This window comes from Octopus bimaculoides, chromosome 8, assembly GCF_046866305.1.
Source record: "Octopus bimaculoides isolate indiv1 chromosome 8, ASM4686630v1, whole genome shotgun sequence".
Lineage (NCBI taxonomy): Eukaryota > Metazoa > Mollusca > Cephalopoda > Octopoda > Octopodidae > Octopus > Octopus bimaculoides.
Window position 1 is genome coordinate 67087459 of NC_142935.1, and position 23279 is coordinate 67110737.

Below are 23279 nucleotides of genomic sequence, written 5' to 3' on the forward strand. Positions count from 1 at the left end.
TCTGAGATCTTGTGTTGAAACAGTTCCACCATAAAAGTTATAAATAACTTTTGAAGACTGACAAATAGCAGCATCACAACCATAACATGTGTGTGTCAGTCGTTTGATTACGGCCATGCTGGGGTATCGCCTTGAAGGGTTTAGTGAGACGAATGGACACCAGTACCAGTACGCCCTTTTTTTTTCGTTTATCTAAGTCTAAAACTTATTCTATCGGTCTGTTTTTTGCCGTACCACTAAGTTACAGGGGACGTTAACAAACCAACACCGATTGTTAGGTGGTAGTGGGAGACCAACACTAAGATAGAGAAAAACCAACGCAGACACACGCATAGCGGCGGTAAAGAATACGCACACCACCCGTTTTCGGTGTAACTTTAACCCTAAACACCGGGTGTGCGTATTCTTTACCTTCGCCTACACGCACGCGCACACACGATTGGCTTCTTTCAGTTTTCAGTTTCCGCCTACCAAATGCACTCACAAAGCTTTGGTCGACCCGGGGCTATAGCAGATGACACTAAAGCGTCATGTTGGAGGATTGAACATCGAACCATGTGATTTGGAAGCAAACTTACCACATAGCCGTTGAAATTTTTTTTTAAATCGTTTCAAGATTGAGACACAATGTCAGCAATTTCGCAAGATCGCTTAAGTCGATTGCATGGACCCCAAGTGCTCAACTGGTACTTATTTTATGGACCCCGAAAAAATGAAAAGCGAAATCAACTTCGGCGGAACTTGAACTAAGGACCTCTTTTAGGAGTATTATTTCAAATTTTTGCCACAGGGGCAGCTTGGGGGAGGTGAGCATTTGTCGATTACATCGACCCCAGTGCTCAACTGGTACTTATTTTATCGACTTCGAAAGGATGATAGCAAAGTCGACCTCCGCGGAATTTGAACTCAGAACGTAGCGACTGGCGAAATATCGCTAAGCATTTAGCCTGGCGTGTTAACGATTCTGCCAGCTCGCAGTCTTCTTCAAGGAGTATTAAGACACTGTATTCATTTAGATTTTTTTATGCGATAACATTGCATCCGATAATGCGTGAAATAATTTTATTTTAAGGTAGTTTAATATACTATAGAACGTCAAAATGTTTCGTACTAAAGTCACTGGTGTAAGCTAGTCAGCTTCATAATTCAACTCTATCGCAATTTGAAATGCGAAACTATGGTATGTATGTATATTAAAAAAGTGTTGTAATATTAAAAGTTTTCTGCTACGCGGATTAACATGGCAGACGAATGCACTGATTACTCTTCTAGACAAATTATCAGGTGAAACTTTTTTTTTTTTTTTAATTATAGTTGTTATATTTTAGTTCTTTATCTGAACGTTTAATGTGTGACTGCCTTACTATATTATATTATATATATATATATATATATATATATATATATATATATAAAATATATTTTATCTCGTATTTATTTCGTTCACATACATTCTGCATTGATATCTTGAATACATTTTCAACACAGACAGACATGGAGAACACAGGAAAATTGGTTTCTTGTTTTGACGATAGTTCTTATATTGTTTCTGTTCAACTTAGTTGTAACTATCTTAAATATATAACGTCCGTCAGTTTTGGTTGTATTATGTATCCTAATTTTCTCTATAACTCGTGCATAATACTCAATTTTTTTTCACAGGGCGTACTTAGTAATAGAGAATTATTTATTAAGGCAAAGTTGGTAAGTCATTCGGGTAGCTCGTCAAATTTGCCGTTCTTGAGCATATAAGAGCAGAGAACTACCAGTAACAGAGAATTACTAACCTACAATTATTTATATATATATATATATATATATATATATATATATATATATATATATTTATATATATATATATATATATAAATTATACTCAGTATTAAAGGCAAATTCACTGCACTTACCGTGGAGAAAAAGTTCTCTCTTAGTAGGTGTTGAAACACTGTATCTGTCCAATGTTGCACCCTTTCGGATTTCCAGATACGCTTCAAACTCTAACGGCTAAAGAACTGGAAACGCGTCTGGGAATCTGACAGGGGGCTGCACTGGACAGATATGGTGTTCGTACACCTTTTTACCATAAGAGAGATTTTTTTTTCTCTACGGTAACTGCAGTGAATTTGCATTTTGAAGTATGTCACGAGCATATTTTAACTAACCTTAAGCTCGTATATATATATAGATATATATATATATATATATATATATATATATGTACACAGACACGTACACACACACGTGCCAATTCCTTACGCCCGTTTCGAGCGACTCCTTTAATTGATCAATAAAAGCATTACACAAAGAAAACCGTTCTTGTCAGATGACCGCATAGACTTTCAAGCATAAAGGACAAGTTAAATATCTAAACATATTCATATCATCAATAGAAAGCATATATTTACAATGATTCCGCTGCTAAATATTTTGGTAGAATGAAAAAGGACTGTACAGCGACAGGAAACTATAAAGTCAACTTATTCCGCTAAGTGGGATAACCTAAAGAAAACTCGTTTCCCTATGAGAAATTTGGAGATTCTTTCTCTACTTATTCTATTTTTATACCTAATAAACGTAGCCATATTGTAGAAAACCCTTCAGTGGCAAAAAAAAAATAATCAGTTCTTAATAGTCACTTACAAAAACACAAAATATATTACCTATAAATACACATTTATCATGCCGAAATCATATCGGAAATCTTATTTTTACATGTAAAAATAAAATTAATATAATTAAGTTTTCTTTTATTTCATCTAAAATCTTTTTTCTTTTTTCTGCATTCTCTTATAAATATAACCCACATCCGTTAATGTAGAATGCTCTCCACCGGAAGTAATGGTTGAGCTTTTTTTTTTACGAATGGAATGCGCATTTGATATATATTTGCATACACACACAGACAGACAGACAGAGGCTGCTTCTGTCAGTTTTAGTTATTTTATTTCTGCTTTTCAACACTATCGTTTACCCGAGAAATGCCAGATTATTTACTATTAATCTTAATTATCAGTCAAATGAAGATACCAAGTGTATAACATTTTAAGTTATCATTCACTTAAAGTATTTAGTTACTCAACAATAAACTGTTGCTGACGAAACTATATTTATTTATTTATTTATTTATTTATTTATTAAATAAATAAATCCTGTAATCTGAGTAGATGTCCCCTCGTCATCTGTGGGAGAATTCAGTTTAGCTGGACATAATCTGGCCTTAAAAAATTGGCGCTAAAAATTAACTCAGAAATTACAGATCTCTTTCAATTTAACACAAGTACATCCCGTTATACATAATGTCATAAGGATAATTCCGCTTGAAAAAACCTCGCCTCATGGAATTCTGGAGTTAATTTTAAGCTCAAGTTGGCGAGAAGCAGTTCAAGATAAATTTTGCTTTTAAGGAACAGTGAGTATAATCGGTCATCACTCGCCGAGTTATGACTGACTATGCTTATGGTGTGTTTTTGCTAAATGTTTTTAGGTGCCTATGTAATTTCAACTAGGCTCTTAGGGTTCATTTTTGGAGAAGGTTCGAGTAAAAGCATGAATTTTCGAAACCTTTAAATTATTCCTTTAAAGATCGAAGCACACCAGATACGTGGACGCGATTAAGCCTCAACGTTACCTTGGTGAGACTCAACGTCACTTTGAAGAATGCAGAGGGGCTGACGCGGGACCACCAGCAATAGGGTGGAGATGGTAGACCTGGTCAGCTCCACGCGCGATGACGCCTCTGAGACTGCTAACCTTGGGTGACCCCCCAGTCCCCTTGAGCAAGAATATGGAGAGAGAGTGCATACCTAAACAGACACTTAGCTATTACTGAGAGCCAATTGTTTTTACAAAAATATGAGTAAATAAACTAAGTATAATCAACGTTTACTGAGAAGCGGGTCACACGAGCCATGGCTTAGACCAGGCATTGTGCACCACTAAAAACAAATTCGATGTATTTTTCGTTAGGAGTACCATTCAGAAAGTTCCACGGGCCGCAGTTTGCGCATGCCTGAAATAAACTATACTCGTAAGACTGCAGACTTGCGGAATAGCTATCAATATCTCATGGAACGGGCAAACAATATCAATATCTCATGGAACGGACAAACAATTGGCTGATTGTTTAATAGTTTACTAATTCTTTGGTAAAAAAAGAAAAAAATTGGCTGCCGACAATGGATAAAGTACCTCTAAATACCACTTTTTATTTCAATTTTATTTCCAATTTTTATTTCGTTGGTGCTTTGAATTAGTTTACAATCCAGGTATTGAAATTATTATGTAGAGTTTAAAAATCACTGCAAGTTGTAGCAGATAAAATTGAAAACTCTACAGTACAAAGAATTAAACCATTCATGAAACGCGGAATACTTTACAAGGAAACCTCTTTGTCAGTGTTTTTTCAACTACTTTTTTGTTCTTATGAACCCCTTTGATCCCTATTTTATTCAAGTGAATAAAAAAATTGATCCCTATTTTATTCAAGTGGATCCTCCTAGCCATTCGAGGTTTAAAAAAAATCCTATTATATATTTAGAATTAAATATTAGGAATTGTATTAAAAAATTGTTAAAATATTTTGTGTTCTGTAGGAGTATAACCAAATTATTGCAGATAATTTTTAACTACAAAATTTTATATGGACCCCGCCCAAGGGTCATCTGGACCCTAGTTGAGAACCTCTGAAAATAGCAACTAAAACGCTCGCTCAAATTGCACCCTAAATAAAAATAGAACGTCAGATAATGTAATCGTTGATACCCACTTAAAAAGTCGAGATGATCACAGCTGGAATACTTTTAAACATAGGTTTACTCGATTAGAATTACGCTCTGAAGTTAAACAACAACAACGGGATATCTAGAGGTAATTTGAAACGATGTTCGTTAATTTCAACTAAAACATAAGATATTATTTACCAGGATTTTCCTTTCTAAAGGTCACAAGTGGACCATACTGTTGAAACGAGTCGTAATATTAGAAGTATGATATTGATATCAAGAGAGAATTTTTTTTTATTTTTTGTTCTGTTCTTCTCCCAGTTAATGTATGTGGATGTTATCAGACAAACAGAATATTGTAAACTTCTTTCTTCTGGATATCTATAACATAATGTGCCAGTTAAGCACCGAGTCGTTATAGTCGCCTATATTGCTTCCTTGAATGTGAGGTTACCTTGTGCTTATGTTATCTGATATTTATATTGGGTAATGGTAATCTCATTTGTACTGGAACAATCTTCTATAAAATATCCGAGTCTTCCTTTCTGATCATTTTTGTCTGTCTCTGAGACACATCTTCCTCTCTGCCTGTCTCTGAACAACATCTTTGTCCCTCTTTGAGACTCGACTTTCTCTTTATCTCCAAGCTGCACCTCTCGGTCTGTCTGAGCCGCATAATTTTTGTGGTTCATCGTCTGCTCTTGAACCACGTCTCTCCCTCCTTCTTTGTCTTTCTCTCTATCTGTCAGTTTTTGAGTCATTTTCCTCGGTCTCTCTCTCTCTTTCTCTAAATCACGTCTCTCTTTGTATCATAGCCACATATGTCTGTCTATCTTTGAGCCACGACTTTCTCTGTTTCTTGTGTTGTCTTTAAATCGTGTTTCTGGTATATCACTGAGCCATCTCTCTCTCTCTCTCACACACATTTACATTTCTCGGTCTTATCAACATCTCTAAGCCTAGTTGAGCCAACTTCGTCTCTCTGTTTCTTGAGCCATGTCATTTCACCTATCAATCGATGACGAAGTTTCTGTCTCCAAATCTGCCACACGTGATATTCTAACAACACTAAAAATGCCCGCACCAACCCACCAGCTGACACTCAATAATAATAATAATAATAATAATGGTTTCAAAGTGTGGTAGAAAAATTACAAGACCATTGCTGTGATGCTAATGTTACTCTTTTACTCTTTTACTTATTTCAGTCATTTGACTGCAGCCATGCTGGAGCACCGCCTTTAGTCGAGCAAATCGACCCCAGGACTTATTCTTTGTGAGCCTAGCACTTATTCTATCGGTCTCTTTTGTCGAACCGCTAAGTTACACAAACACACACACACACACACATATATATATATATATATATATATATAATATATATATATATATATATACATATACGACGGGCTTCTTTCAGTTTCCGACTACCAAATCCACTCACAAAGCTTTGGTCGGCCCGAGGCTATAGTAGAAGACACTTGCCCAAGGTGCCACGCAGTGAGACTGTACCCGGAACCATGTGGTTTATAAGCAAGCTTCTTACCACACAGCCACTCCTGAAAATGTTTTGCTTTCTTTGTTTTGTTTTTTTGGCGGGTTTTTTTTTACAGTACATCGACCCCCAAAGGATAAAAGGCAAAGTCGACTTCGGTGCAATTTGAACTCGGAGCGTAGAGACAGACGAAATCCCGAAACGCCGCTAAGCATTTTGTTAGGCGTATTACCGATTCTGCCATCCCTCTGCTTTATTGATAGCATTAATAATCTAGACTGATCTCGCACAGCTGGAATCATTTTGATTATAGGCCTGCTCCATCTATGCCGACCTTGGGTTAAACAAACGACTCCCTATTTCCTCATCACAACAACTAAAAGACCCCCTTACTACCCTTTTAAACATCTCCTTCCCCCACAACCTCTACCTGCAGCGCGTGCGTATGTGTGCGTGTGCTCACGTGCGCGCACTCATCTTTATGTGAACATCCTTGTGTGTGTTCCTTGTGTATACAGAAACCCCCTACTTATAGTTAGTTCCATATAAATACCAGAGACGGGGGTAAGTAGAGACAGTCGTGGAAAAAGAGGGAGGAGAGAGATGGAGAGAGAGTGAGTCGCAGTGTGAGAGAGAAAATGCGAAACGTGTATTTTCCGCTGTTTTTTTTTTTTTCCTTTCGACTGTGACTCATCCACCACGTAGCATCACCATGACAACAGCGAGTGCAACAACAATAACAGTAGCTGCATCACTACCACTACTAATACTACTACTACAACTAACAGTAGTAGTAATAGTAGTAGTAGTAGTAGTAGTTGTTTACAATGATGATGAAAATATACGCAAGTGTGTCCATTTATACTGCTACATATGCGCCGTTTTCTACGCATACACACGGATAGATAGATAGATAGATAGATAGATATGACAGGGTGTGCTCGCAGGTGCAATATATATATATTTATATATTTCTTTGTTTTTTGTATGTAGAGAGAGGCGTACAAATGCAAATATACATACAAATTTGTATGTGTTTGTGTTAGAGGGAGGAGTACGATTGTGAGTGTATGTATGTATAACAGAACAAAAAAAATGCAATAAATCCCATACTATGTAGTTTGGGAATGCTTTGGCTGTCATTTCTAGCATGAGTATATGTGAATATGTGAATATTTATGCGTATGTATGTATGTATGTTTGTCTAGACATGAAACCAATGGTAACTTTTTGATTGGCCATAACCAACGACTACATAAAATATATATTTGTCTATATACTGACTATATCTCTACATATGTGATTATATATTTATTTATATGTATGTGTATTTTCGTACACGTATGCATGTGTATGTATACTGTATGTTTGCGCGCGTGTGTGTGTGTGTGTATATATATATATATATATATATATATATATAATGACAAACATGCATGAACAATGTGTGTATTTTGTGCGCGTATGTATGTATGTTTGTTTATATATTGTGCTTACATATGTACACGTATAAATATAAAACACTTTGTTATCTGTGAGTGATGCCCCAGCATGGTCGCTGTCTAATGACTGAAACAAGTAAAAAAAAATGGAAATATTAGCATGATAGAAAAAAAAAGACAGTAGAACGAGGGTCGGAACTTCGGATTATTTCCTTACATTATTAAGTGCGAAAGAATCATCCGTCATAGAAATAATACTGGCGAATGTATGGAAGACGGCCAACAAATGAGCCTCGAGATGATCTCTGACATGCTAGAAATAACAGTCAATACATTTTCAGACAACATACCGTGGGGTCTATGGCTTTTATTTTTTCTTTCTTTTATGTGTCTAATATACACTGTACTGTTTTCAAAAAAATATGAGATGGTCACTGCTGGAATATCGTTGATCGTAATAATCATGATAATCGGCTTGATCAGAGCTGACTCGGGGCTAAACAACCACATAGTGATGATGAAGATGGGATGTGTGTTTATGTATGTGAATATATGTGTGTATGTATATATGTTTGTGTGTGTGTATGTTATGGGTATCTGTGTATATGTGTGTGTTTATGTTTTCATGTCTACGTACATAATTGTCTCTCCTGTTCACACAGTGTCTTCAACATTAACCGCATGCCAACCAAAGCTCTGTGAATGAATTTGATAGACGGAATCTGAAAAAAGCCCATTGTGTGTGTGTGTGTGTGTGTGTTTATCCCCCACTACCGCTTGACGATCGGTGTTGGTTTGCTTACGTTTCCGTAATCAACCAGTTCGGCATAGGAGACTAATAGGGTGCCAGGTTTTTAAAAAAATAAGTAGCGGGCTCGATTTATTCAACTAAAACCATTCAAGGTGGTGCCCCAGCTTAGTCGCAGTTCATTGACTGAAAAAATAAGTAAAAGATAAGATGTGTGTGTGTCTGTGTATTCATGTATATATACGTAATACTCTTTCTTTCTCTCGTACACATAGAAAGATGTACATAAACATTCCGTATTTGGTGTAAGAGATGACGATAATGATGATGTGTTTTCAAGACTGTTGATTGATCTCCTTACAAACCAGACAAACATCTGTAAAGATGATGTTATAAAAGCCTAGTCATTAGTTATGTCTTTCACACCTGTCTCTACAGACACACAGCTTCCTTAGTCAGACAGACATGTACTTAAAGATGCTATATAAAGTGATGTAAATTGCTCTTGGTGTGTGTGAGAGAGGAGGGGTAGGAGTAGCCTTCATTCCCCTCTCACTTATCGACATTACCACCGTCAACACTACCGTTTCCACGAACCACCACCGTCCCCACTATCATCTCATTTCGTAAAATGGGTAGGCCACCTTTACTCCAGTCGTAATTTCCACCTACCTATGCTTATTACTCTCTCTCTCTCTCTCTCCACAGCTATGCAAGGGACGATAAAAGAAAGCATCATTCGAAACCTGGGTTTTATTTAACGAATTATACCCCATCTTCATCGTGTAAAAATATTATACAGTATCGTCAAATATTACTAAATTCACTGAATGCGGAAGATTGTTTTCAGTTTTTCCGTGTATGTATTAGATAACTCTACTACCCCACACAAACACACGCACAGTATGTGTGAATGTGTATGTACTTGTGTTGATAACCAAGTCAAGACCTGCTGCTAATATACAAGAAAGAAAAAAAAATTACTGTTACACACAGACAACTAATGTGTGTCTGTGTATATATATATATATATATATATATATATATATATATATATATATATATATATATATACGCACACATTAGTTGTCTGTGTGTAATATATTATATTATAATGGGAGAGGCCGGTTTATGGAGTTACCCTGGGCTTCCCGTCCATAAGAGGTTTGGCCTTACGGCGTATCGTCTGGCCCCATACTTGTTGACCTAACACCTCTTCAAAATATGGACGGGAAACCCAGGGTGGCCCCATAAACCGCGCCTCTTCTCATTATAATATTAACTGCTCTACATCGTAGAGTGTGCTTTTTATATTCGGATTTATGTTTTTCTTACATCGTAGAGTGTGCTTCTTATCCAGATTTATGTTTTTCTACAAACGATATATATATATAGATAGATAGATAGATAGATGAGGGATTCTCTCGTCATGAACAACAAATGTAGGTTCAGCAAAATAAAGCGGTAATCATGATCAATGAACACGAATGTGTTTCTTGAGGCTTGTTGATGCCTTGCAAACCTTTTGGCAAAAGGAACGAGATGAGTTTGCTCGAGTGGAGCTAGTGGACCATTTACTATGTTTTCCAGGGGTGGACCCAAGGGCTGAGGAGCACGTGTCCCCCGTCACCTCAAGAAAAAACGTGCGCCCTTCTAAATAATGTTATTACACCCTTTTCTCCTGGAATTGTGTTCCCTTCTGGCTTTGTGCCCTCCTTTCGAAAAATTCCTGGGTTTACCTGTTTTCTATATGTATAGGAACAAAAATGAATTAAGAGAAATAAATCAGAGGCACGTATTTGAACAACATAGACAAGTACAGGTATATTAAATACTATTCAATATGAATGCTTGATTTGTTAAAACTATTTCCCGGAGGATAGCTATACATGTATAACATAACAGAATAAGGATTTGAAATGTGGGCAGATACCTTACTAGCTCTCTGATGAAATCCTGATTTAGCTAACCACATCAAAAGAAAGGAAACGTTCAGAATCGTTTAAGATTCAATAAGAGGCAATTTATTTAATATAAATCAACTAAAAGCACAGAACTATTATATCAAAGGATATTAAGACATTTATTCAACAGAAACACGAGTTGGAATGTAATATGAAGAAAATGCTTTAATAAGAAATAAATTTTGAAGATGTATTAGTCTCCATTCTTCATTTTGATGTCTTGCACATGCACATGTGGTACCAGCAAGGTGGTATAGATAAGAAATTTCTTCTCTTACCATGTGGCCTTGACCCTCTCTCCCACTCCAAGGAACACTGGGCAAGTGTCTTCTTGAGTCAACTAATATCTTGTGGGTGAAATCAATAAACAGGAATTGTATTTTTAGAGTTATTGATCTGGAACTAACACCAACAACAGCAGTTGTGGTCGAGTGTTTTTGTAATATATTATCTCAGGGTCTGGAACAAGGGTAGAAGGATGCAAGCATGCCCTTTAACCAGCGCTGGATTAACCATGAAGTAAAAAAAAGCACGTGCTTAGGACATCAAAGGAAGGAGGGGGCACCACAGAAATGGTAAATAAGGCGGCGAGCTGGCAGAAACGTTAGCACGCCGGGTGAAATGCTTAGCGGTATTTCGTCTGCTGCTACGTTCTGAGTTCAAATTCCGCCGAGGTCGACTTTACCTTTCATCCTTTCGGGGTCGATAAATTAAGTACCAGTTGTGTACTGGGGTCGATCTAATCAACTTAATCCGTTTGTCTGTCCTTGTTTGTTTCCTCTGTGTGTAGCTCCTAGTGGACAGTAAAGAAATAAGAAATGGTAAATGGTTTACGGCACAAAAGAAATCACTTTACACTTGCTAAAATAATATTCGGGATGCCTTTATCTCTACTAAGTATAGATGCAAATGTGTTACATAGGATTAATTTTGAGGATCTGATCAAAGATTTTGCAATTCAAAAAAGTAGGAGGAAACTTTTCAAATATAAATAAAGTGAAAGTAGACAAAAATAAACATAATTTTCCCTCTTACTGTTTCATTTCGTCTTGAAAAATAAAAATTTATTTTATGGTTTGTTATTGTTTATATTTTGAATTACATAATCTTTTATGGGGGCACCAAAATCTTTTAAGTGCTTTGGGCCTTGATGGGTCAAAGTCCAGCCCTGCCCCTAACATTTTGGTGGGACAGTAAAAATGCTTTGAACATCGTCTTGAAAAACTTGATTTGCACCTCCTGAACAAATTTCATTCTTACACTTATGTAGATTATTACACTGGTCAACAAAATATATTCCTTGGACATTGGTCATTAAGAAGACTAAATCTATTTTAGTTGTTTGATAGCATATTTAGTGTTTGAAATATGTCAGTTTTTTTGTTTTGCTTAATTTAATTAATACTAAAGTCATATTAACATTTTATAGAAAATTTATTCATTGCTTAGAACTTGTGTTACCATATTTCTGTTGAAATACATTAGTTTTGTTTCGATTAATTTTGAAAATAATGAATTTAGTAAAATAATTTTGTTGTCTTTTAAGTTCATGTTTGGAACATAAATTATGAAATTTTGATGGAAGTTTTGAATTTAGATCACTTTAAACATGAATTTTGTATCATAGAAACTAGAGAGAGTCTTAAACAAATTGGTCTCAGAAGGATTAAACCAAAATATAGCATACGCCTTATTCATTCATTCATAATTTATTTTAACCTCATTTTTATATCATATCATATTGTTTATGTGTCATCTTATATTATTTTTATAGTATTTTTATATCACAGATCCATATATATGTCTGTGTGTGTGTGCATCTTTATGTCTGTGTTTGTCCCCACCTGCTTGACAACTGATATTGGTGTATAAGCATCCCCATAACTTTGTGGTTCAGCAAAAGAGACCAATGGAATAAGTACCAGGGTTAAAAAATAAGCATTGGGGTTGATTCATTCCACTAAAAATTGAAGGCTGTGCTCCAGCATGGCCTCAGTCTAATCACTGAAACAAGTAAAAGTAATAAGCTTTGTGATTGAATTTGGTAGGCGGAAGTTACTGCCGTGTGTGTATATTTCTGTGCATGTGCTTGTGCCTCTCTCTCAGAGAGTGAGAGAGGGAATGTATAATATATTCAGAAAGATATTGAAGTTCTCTTGGATTTACTATTTCTTTGGCAAAATTTTTCATTAAATCAAGTTTAGTTTAGAGAGATGATAGGAATGTCATAGTAGCCAGGTAAAGAGACAGATTAGACCCTGCTCATGTCAGAAAGGTTTGATATAGTGATCAGCAGTAAGACATCCATTCTATAAATATAAGAAGCAGCAGTGTTTTGTAAATGCTGTTTGTATGCCCATTAGCTTTCAAATAACTGATATCTACATAGTATTCCATTTACGAACATGGTGTTGAATAGTGTCAAGCAGTATTCCATGTTTGACATATGTTTCTATTGTGTGGACAGCTTGGACAATAAGGAATGCATAGCTTTACATTCCTGTTATGTAGAACTACTTTCAGGCTTCTTTGTAATGAATCAATGAAAAGGCGCCAGTCAGATACTCTAGAAGTCTAAGACAAGTTTGTGAAGAATTCATTGATGTCATTGCTATTGCAGAATGGACCATCTAATGCAATACATGTTACCAATTAAAATGTTGCTTTCAGTAGTAAGTCACTTTTGTATTTTGATCAAGTAAATTAGCTTTGTTCAGTCTAGAGATGATAAGCTCAACTTCCAACAACAATAAGTTACTAACAAGATCATTGAAATGTTCTCGAGTAAATAACTTAATTTACATTATTTACATTCGATGGATATTTGTCCTCATCTTGTTTGTTGTTAACACAACATTTCGGCTGATATACCCTCCAGCCTACAGCAGGTGTCTTCAGGAAATTTCGAACCTCGGTTCTCATTCCTAAGGTATTTTTCGATGTTATTATTCAATTCCAGTCAATGACCTGAATAATAATAATAATAATAATAACATCATCGAAAAATACCTTAAGAATACCTCTCCCATTATTGGAATGTTTCATTTCTTTTTATATATTTTTTACATTCTTTGTTGTTGTTGTTTTCCTATTTTATCCTATGCAAATCCATCCTGTCAGCATTTTTTGTCATTTATTCTGGTAATGTCTCATCAACCATTGCCCTTGTGGCAAACATTTTTTTTTCTTTTTGTTACCATCTCATCAAGAGGAAAATGGATATACAAAACCCTTGAAAAGTCTTCCAAGACTACACAATTCTAAGTAAACCTTTTCCCCCCACTTTTCCAAGTACGTTACTCATTTAATCCTGGCAATTTCTCTGCTGCCATTGCCCTTTTTAACAAATTGTGTATGTGTGTGTATATGTGTGTGAGAGAGAGGACAGACAATGTCTATAACTGATTACAGGGCTTTCAAGACTGTTGCAAAAGGAGGAGGGGAAAAGATATCTTTAACCCATTACCTACCAGTGATCTCATATGAGATCACTTAAAAATTACAAATTTCGTAATTATCTGTCAATATTTACACATATCTAACCTTTTTGTTATATCTATTAGGTATATTTCTCTGATATTCAAATGAGGTTTGCTAATTTTTCACCCAATATCTCGCTTATTGATATTTAAAATGTTATTTTGATCATTCCAGCGTGTTTCTAAGGCTGTTTTATGCTAGAAATCAAAGTTTCATAACAAAAATTCCAGTTAATAGAATTATGGGAGGTAATGGGTTAAACAAGGGACCTGATCAAAATTCTTTCAGGTGTGAAGAACTCCATCCACTAATGACACCCAAGTACCAGGTAATGATGTTAAACAAGGCTACAGATTAAGTATACTGCCCTGCACCCCCATACACACACACCCTGCCAAGTAAGTCACAGCAGGATTTGAACTCAGAACACAAAATGCTGGAACAAAACCACTGATATCACTTCCAGTCGTTCAATTATTTTCCCAAACCACTCCCTTAGAGGGTTAATATATTTATTGATTCCTAGAAAGATAAAAGACAAAATCTGAACTCAGCTGGATTTGAACTCAGAATGCAAAAAGGTGGAACAAATACCCACAGGGCATTTCAGTCAATGATTCTAACAACTCTGCCACCAGTTCGCTTAATAAATTACTATTTGTATGTTTTGTTTTCATACTTGTTGAGAAAGTAGGGACACTGATGAGAGTGGCGTTGGTGGCATTTAACAATGCTCTGATGATGATGATGATGTTTATGTGAGGGAGTGTTTGTGCAGTGGGTGTGAGGGCATGGAGTTATGTATATAATGATATGGACAATCACTGAATGTTCTCCAAGCAAAATTAACCAAACAGGAAGTAAGGAAGCACATACCAAGACAACACATACCTAAACATTCATGCAGTTGATGATGATGGTGATGGTAGCTGTAGTAGTAATGGTGGTGGTGGTGGTGTAGTAATGATGTGACTGCAGTAGTGATGCTGATGATGATGATGATAACAGTAGTAGTGGTGAGTGTATCATTTCTATTAAACACCTTTAAAAGATGTTTGCTGGCAATGACACAGTCAACATCATCAGCACCAACAACCAAAACTCTTCTCCCTCTTATACACACAAGTATATACAAATTTTTCTTTGTCTTTCAGTCAATTTTTTTTTTCAATTACACATGTTCTCTTGAACACACATTCTCTCTCTCTTATATATATATATATTCGATATCAGTGAAGAATTTCACTGGAAAAGTATATTTATATATATATATATATATATATATATATGAATGGATTTGATAGCGGGAAACTGAAAGAAGCCTGTCATATGTTTGTGTCTGTGGTTGTCCTCCACCACTGCTTGATAAGCGGTGTTGGTGTATTTACATCCTTGTAACTAAGCAGATCAGCCAAAGAAGTACCAGGCTTTATAAAAAAAAAAATGGTATGTCTTTAGATCAATTCGACTAAAAAATTCCTCAAGGCAATGCCCCAGCATGGCCACAGTCTAATGACTGAAACAAGTAAAAGATAAAAGATATATATGCCTCTACTTTACTGCAGCAGTAACTGTTCTGCCATTTTATGTGTGTGTGTGTAGCTTGCTTGTTTTTTGTACCTTGTTTATCATTTTGTCTGTTTTTTTGCAACGTCATGTACCCAGATATGTATCTGTATGTACATGTAGATGAAGGTATGTACATACATGTACATATATATGCATATACTCATATATTGTTTATATATATATATATGTATGTATGTATGTATGTATATATGTGATATATGTATATGTACGTATATATGTGTATGTATGTATCTATGTATAGTATATGTAGGCATACGTGGTAAAGAAGTGCTGAGATGGATGTTCATTTAGTTGTTTATATTTTACATCTGAATTTGATTAAACTGGCTTAGTAATACTAACGATGATAAAGAAAATGTGATGATAATTTAGATATGAAGAAGATGAGGTTGAGATTGATAACACAGATTCTGATGATGGTCCATTGTTAAAACTGAGAAAATCGTTCTTAATATCACAGAATATTAACTTATGTTCTCGTCTTTTGTGTATATGCAGATATTTAAAAAAATGTATATATTAATGATTATAAAGGCGTTTGTCTGTTTATATATTTTTCTCCGTATTTCTTTCTGTGTTCCTTTCAGTTGAAGAGCGTAGCTCGAAACGTTAAAGACTTTCTCTATTCCCGAGCGTTAAACTAATACATCCTTTTGTTGTTTACACCACCTGTCCTCGTCTGTTGTTTTTTTCGTAAATTCTCCCATATATATATATATATATATATATATATATATATATATATATATATATATATATATATATATATAATCTACTCATGCCAGCATGGAAAACGGACGTTAAAGGATGGAAATGTATAATACATACATACATGCATATATACATGCGCGCGTGCACACAAATAGGCGTACATGCAACATATATATGTCTATAGGCATGCACCGCATATATACGCACATTCACATCAGAGCAAAATTTTACACACACTGACACACGTATAAAGCGACAGAGAGAGAGGGGGGGGCAAGGAATGATGGCGTGTGAGACTATAGTAAAAAGTAGAAAGACGAGCTGAATGAAAAACGTGAGTGAGAGAGAGAGAGAGAGATAGATGCTAAGAGATCAAATTATGTTAGAGAAGAGAGAGAGAGAGACGGAGTCACAACAGCTTAATGAACGTAAGAGAATAGAACAGAAACTAACCAGGACTATTTACAAAATAAATTCTAAATCAAAAGCAAAGTTCCTGCGTAGAAACCTTACAACATAACACTTAAAGAACTGTAGCCATTGTTATGTTGGTGCTTCTTTACAACTAAAGAATTTTCATTCCGTCAGAATAAAAACAGAAAGAAGATTCAAAGAGACAACTGGACCATCATTTTATGTACTTCAAAATAAATGTTATTTGATTACCTCCCCTTCCCTTTGAACTCTTTATTGTGTCATTCATTGTTCTTCTACTTTCGTTTTCTTTCTTCCGTTTTTGTTTTCCATTTCTTTGATTTTCTTTCATTATATTCTGTTTAGTTTTCTTTCTCTTAATATATCTTTCTCTTTCGCAGATTTTCATCTTGCTTTCCTTTCCCCCCCCCCTTTTTTTTTACTTTCCTCTGCACGTGTTTACTCACACACACACAACTACACGTCCCTTATCTACATCTACACACGCATACATTTACCTGCAAATACGCGCACAGACACTTTTCTTCATCTACACACACAAGCGCTCACAAGGGAGAGGTTCTTTTTCTTCCTTTCTCTTTCCTCCGTATATGTAAATAAACACAGCAGCAAATATTTATAGCGTATAGTACGTATAGAGAGAAAAAAGCAGAAAATGCCTCATCGTAGATGTAACAGAGGCATTTGAGAAAAGGACCAAAGCAGAGAGCAATGAACAAATTCAATGCGAAAAGTAAAACGAAATACTTGTAGCATTGGAGTGGTTACAGCTGTACTCAGTTAGGTGTGGAGACGGCTTGGATAAGAAAAACGTGTTGAACAGTGTACGTCGAAAGAACCAAGACATTTCTGGTAGCGTCAATGCTGTTTGGTACAACAGGAGGAAACGATATTGTTGGAAAGTTCTGAAACCATCGTTATCTCCAGGGGGTGTCTTGCAGTGCAAGTTGTATGTAAAATATTTGTGTGAGTGTGTTATAAAAGCGTATATGTATAAACACTAATATACATACATGCGTGTATAAATACATTCAGATTGATTGATTGATTGGATCCCTGTGTTATAGGTATTGAAACTTATGCGTGTACATCAACATCTACAATATTATAGATCCTTTGCAGCTGATCTTAGTATATGGTTTCACACTGGGTATTAAAACAAGCATGGTTGTCATATCACATGCACTTCAGAGATTTGATGAATGGGGCAAAAATAAGGTGACTACTGCTGTTATGTAGTTATGCATTTGTATCATTACTAGCTCCATAGAATTTGACATGTATGAATGTGTCTATATACATATATATATATATATATATATATATATATATGTACTAACCCTACACTCTCTGAGTGGTTGGCGTTAGGAAGGGCATCCAGCTGTAGAAACTCTGCCAAATTAGATTGGAGCCTGGTGTAGCCATCCGGTTGCACCAGTCCTCAGTCAAATCGTCCAACCCATGCTAGCATGGAAAGCGGACGTTAAACGATGATGATGATAATATATATATGTACAATTTGATAAATGTATATATAAGCTTGTGTGTGAGATTTTATGTACAAGTGTATATATCATCTTCATCCTCACCATTTTATATGTCTTATATGCTGGCAGGGGGGTTAGGTTGGTCTTCTCAGTCCAAGTTGGCTCTTACTCAGAGTAAATGCACTCCTTGACATGCTTGAAGACCTCTCCTCATGAGGTAGTGAGTTTGATTCCCAGACTGGGTTATGTGTTGTGTTCTTGAGCAAAACATTTTATTTCATGTTGCAGCAGTTCACTCCTCTGTAGAAATGACTTGCGACATATCTGGTGCTAAGCTGTATTGGCCTTTGCCTTTCCCTTAGACCAGTGTTACTCAAAGCAGTAGCCTGTGGACTGGTGCTGGCTTGTGAGCCATCAGCTGCCGGTACATGGTGAGTTTCCAGAAAAGAAAGAAACAAAGCATAATATCAGTAATATCGCCTTATGCACTGGAGTAAACAACTTATCATCTTATGTAATATTGTATTATTTGTTTACAAAACGCTTAGTCGCATTTCGTCTGTCTTTACGTTCTGACCTCAAATTCCGCCGAGGTCAACTTTGCCTTTCATCCTTTCGGGATCAATAAATTAAGGACCAGTTGTGTATTGGGGTCGATCTAATCAACTGGTCCCCTCCCCCAAAATTTCGGGCCTTGTGCCTAGAGTAGAGAAAAAAAACAAGACTATTTGTTTACAAAATAAATATACGATAAAATAAATTGTCAACTTTTATTATATTCATTATATATATATTGTTTCTTGGTATAAATTAATATTACTAAGAAATATTATCAGTCCCTGGCACAATGGAAAAAAATAAACTGCCAGTGTACCACGTCTGATAGCTTGAGAAGCACTGTGCTTCGATGATATCAGTGGTGTGGAGAGGGGAGGCCAGTATGCATGAGCAACTGCTGGTCTTCCATAAGCAACCTTGCCCAGGTTTGTGCCTCAGGGGGGAACTTTCTAGGTGCAATCTTATGGCCATTCATGACTGAAGGGGGTCTTCACCCTATTATATGTTAGGAAAGGCATCCAAACATAGAAACCATGCCAAAGCAGACACTGGAGCCTGATACAGACCTCTGCCTTCCCAGCTCCTGTCAAACTGGCCAACCCATACCAGCATGGAAAACAGTTGTCAACTGATTGATGTGTATATATATATATGCATCACAACAATTGTGTGTATGTATTTTTCTGTATGCATATATTTGCATGTGTATGTATGCACTTGTGTACATATGTTTGCATTTGCATGTCTGTATGCATGTGTACAATCATATTTTTCTTATGTATTCTCTTTGCACATAAAACCAAGTGTTTTATCATTTCACCAGTAAATGTACAATATGTAAATTGATCTAGCCATTTTCAGCTGAACTACTAGTTTGTGATTAATTTAAATAGCTGCTACTATAAAGTTTTTTTCATAGGCAATAGGGTGATTGCTGTTTGGTGTCCAAAGAGTGGTCAACCACCCATGAAACCTGTCAGGATAATCTCATTTATTTTTTGCTACTGAAAGAATAATTAAGTGTGTTCACATTTGTTTACTTTCCACAGTGTAGGTGGTAAAAACTGTAACCTAACTATATCGAGTTTATATTAGGCTTTCTAGTGTATGAGTGTTTGGCAGAACAAATAGAAATAGAACTCAATATATGGGTACATATGTGTGTGTATTATATACAATATGTTTATATATACTTATACATACAGCTGTGTGTATGCATACATATATATAGATTGTATTTGCTTGTGTATATTCGCATTTATATGCTCATATATTTATAAGACTATATCTATATATATATGCATACAGACAGCTTCCCTCTCCATTTCACTCTCTCTCTCCCCATCCCCACCACCTACAAACATATAATGTTTGTTTGTCCCACATGTGGTATATGTAAAAAGAACATTTCATCCATTCTCTCCTTTCGATCAATAACAGGGACGAAAATGGAAATGTCTTTTTCTGTCCAAATATAAATTTGAACTGACCGATCCATATATTCTGTCCATTTTCTCAGACTATTGCCAGTGAAATCAGCCGAAAATTGTTAATCCCTCCTATTTTTTCCCTATATATATATAATGCCTATATATAATATTATATATGTATTTATATATAATATGTGTGTTTGTAATGTGATTTGTGTGTTTATCAATAAATATATATATAGAATGTGTGTGTATGTGTATACATGCCTTAATACACACATATGGACATATGGAACCATTGTCTCCAAAAATAATTGTCCTCTGTATATGCTCGGAAATATCTATATTCATCTATTATTAGTCAATTCCCTTTCGTTATTTTTCTCTCCCCTTCTGCTACCCTCTCTGAATATCCTTGAGTTATTTCCTCGCCCACTTCCCTCACACTCACACTCTCCTCTTTGATCTCTCTCTCTCTCTCTCTCTTTCTTTCTTTCTCCCACCTCCTCCCCTCTCTTTTACTGTCCCTTTCTAACAGATGGATAGATATATAGATAGAGAGAGAGAGAGTTGGGTGTAACTGACCGAATTGCAACAAGCACAGGAACAACATTTCCATTGAGTTCAAGCTCGAGGTCACCTCTGCACATTTCACTATTCCAACTCAACTTCTGCAACAATATAACAAGATCTAATTTTATACATACGCACATTCATATACATACCTACATATATATATATATATATATATATATATATATATATATATATATATATATATATATATACACATACACACACACACACATACACACACACAGATATATATACATAGTAATCACTCGCCATATTGCAATTCAACTATCGTACCCTCATTACGTCGCGGATTTTTCTGGCTAATATATGTAAATATATATCACAGACTCCTCAGTATATTGCAGGTCTCTGCAGCCGATGGGTATTTATATTTTTTTAGATTTTAATTATTTCTGTGGTAAAATAAAAGCGCAGGAGTGGCTTGCTTACCAACCACATGGTTCTGGGTTCAGTCCCACTGCGTGGCACCTTGGGCAAGTGTCTTCTACTATAGCCTCGGGCCAACCAAAGCCTTAGAGATGGTGTGGAGGTAACAAGCAAGTGATGGTGAGAGATATTGGAGTGTCTCAGAAGTGGTAGATGCAATGAAAACTAGGTGAGGACTTGGAGAGTAATAGCAGAATAAGAGAGGGGTGAAGGAAGGCGAATGTGTGTGCATGTGCACAATATGGTTAGGCAGGTAAGATCATTAACCACTGTTAAGCATAGGTCACAGGTTCAAATCATCCGATTTCTTTGTTTCTTCAGTGTTTCTTCATGAACAAGATATTGAATTTATTCTCCATGTTCTCAGTTTGTTTCATTATCAGGAATTCTAGAGGGTGCTGAGAAGTTCCTAGCTTTGGGTAAAAGAAAATACAGGAGGATCAATTAATTATGATTTTATCCAATATATTCCCCTCTCAGATTCATTCACTTATTGCAGTGGTCTTTCAGTTTTTCCTAAGCCCTGTAAAAGAGCTTGGAAGGTTAGGCCTCTAGCCAGGCCTTTCACAATACCCTTAAATCCAGGAACTTTCAGCACCCCTTCAAATATATCAGATCATCTGAAATTATTACCAGTTATAGACCAGCAGCATTAAATATTAATTTGTTCTTGTAATGATCAAAGGTATTCCAGATGTGACTATCCTGTTTTATTAAATTTCGGGAATATTGTAATTGTAACCAGACACTCAAAATTTTTCTCTCTCTTGCCTCTCTCTTATACTAATCTGCTTCTCTCTCTCCTTTCACTTACACTCAGTAAGGGAGAGTGAGAGAGATCTAAATGCAGTCACTCTCTCTCTCTCTTCTAGTCAAATTTCTCACTCTTCCACTCGGATCTCTCACTCTCTCCTAATTGGATCTCTCGCTGTCTTCCACTTAGGTCTTTCCCTCTCTTCTACTTGGATCTCTTGCTCTCTTCCACTCAGATCTCCCGCACTGTTCCAATTGGATTTCTCACTCTCTACCAGCTGGACCTCTTGCTTTCTTCCAATTGGATCTCTCACTCTCCTCCACTCAGATCTCTCTCTCTCTCTCTTCCAATCAAATCTCTCACTTTCTTCTAATTGGATCTCCCACTCACTTTCAGTTGGGTTTCTCACTCTCTTCCAATCAAATCTCTCACTCTCTTTCAATTGGATCTCTCACTTTCTTCCACTCAGATCTCTCTCTCACTTTCTCTCAAAACTCTCCCCCCCCTCCATTAGTCACCTTTCTCCTGTTGCTTCCAGACATTTCCCCCACCCCACCCTCGCCACTCCCGCACTCCAACATCCTCCTCACCCCACTAACACATCCCACCCCCTCTTCATTCCACCAGCATTCCCTACCCTACATATCATAAAGACCTATTTCCAGGCCCCTTTCATCACCATCGCACCCCCCACCGTATCCCCACCACAATCCAACTATTCAGTATTAATTAGACACTGGCTCAATTATAGATCAATATATTTCTTTCTAATTGATTCTTGATAAAACAGGAAACCAGCAAATAGCCGACATTTTTCTTTCATAAGAAAAAAAAAAAGTGTTTCCTTAAAATTAAACGATGTCTTTAACGAAGCATTTCACAGATGGATTAATGTTAGAATAAATTAAAAAAAAAAAATAAAAAACGATGGATAAAAGCTGAATGGTAAAATGTATTAATTACTTCTGATATAACGAGGTATCAGGTTTGAGTCCCACTTAGCATTTTATGCTTAGCATTTCCATTATGGTTCGACGCACACACATGTGTGTGTGTGTGTGTGTGTGTGTGTGTGTGTGTGCATTAGCTTTTTTCATGTTCAATTCATTATCAGCACCAGCGCCTCCTGGTGGACATTGACATTAAGCAATAAGGAATTCTGTTGTATAATGGGGGGATCATTATACTAATAATAACCATAGGCACTGGAGTGGCTGTGTGGGAAGTAGCTTACTTACCAACGACATGGTTCCGGGTTCAGTCCCACTGCGTGGCATCTTGGGCAAGTGTCTTCTACTATAGCCTCAGGCCGACCAAAGCCTTGTGAGTGGATTTGGTACACGGAAACTGAAAGAAGCCTGTCGTATATATGTATATATATATATGTGTGTGTGTGTGTTTGTTTGTGTGTCTGTGTTTGTCCCCCCCTAGCATTGCTTGA

General features: G+C 36.2%; 1 protein-coding gene across 1 annotated transcript in view; it reads left to right on the forward strand.

The window, feature by feature from the left end:
• Positions 1–1100: 1100 nt before the first annotated feature.
• The window catches only part of LOC106882486 (CUGBP Elav-like family member 4), a 520684-nt gene continuing 498505 nt past the window's right edge, over positions 1101–23279 (forward strand). The window contains exons 1-2 of the mRNA XM_089355915.1: positions 1101–1132; positions 1220–1284. Of these exons, the coding sequence (XP_089212041.1) occupies positions 1101–1132; positions 1220–1284 (97 nt within the window). The remainder of the gene's footprint in view (positions 1133–1219; positions 1285–23279) is intronic.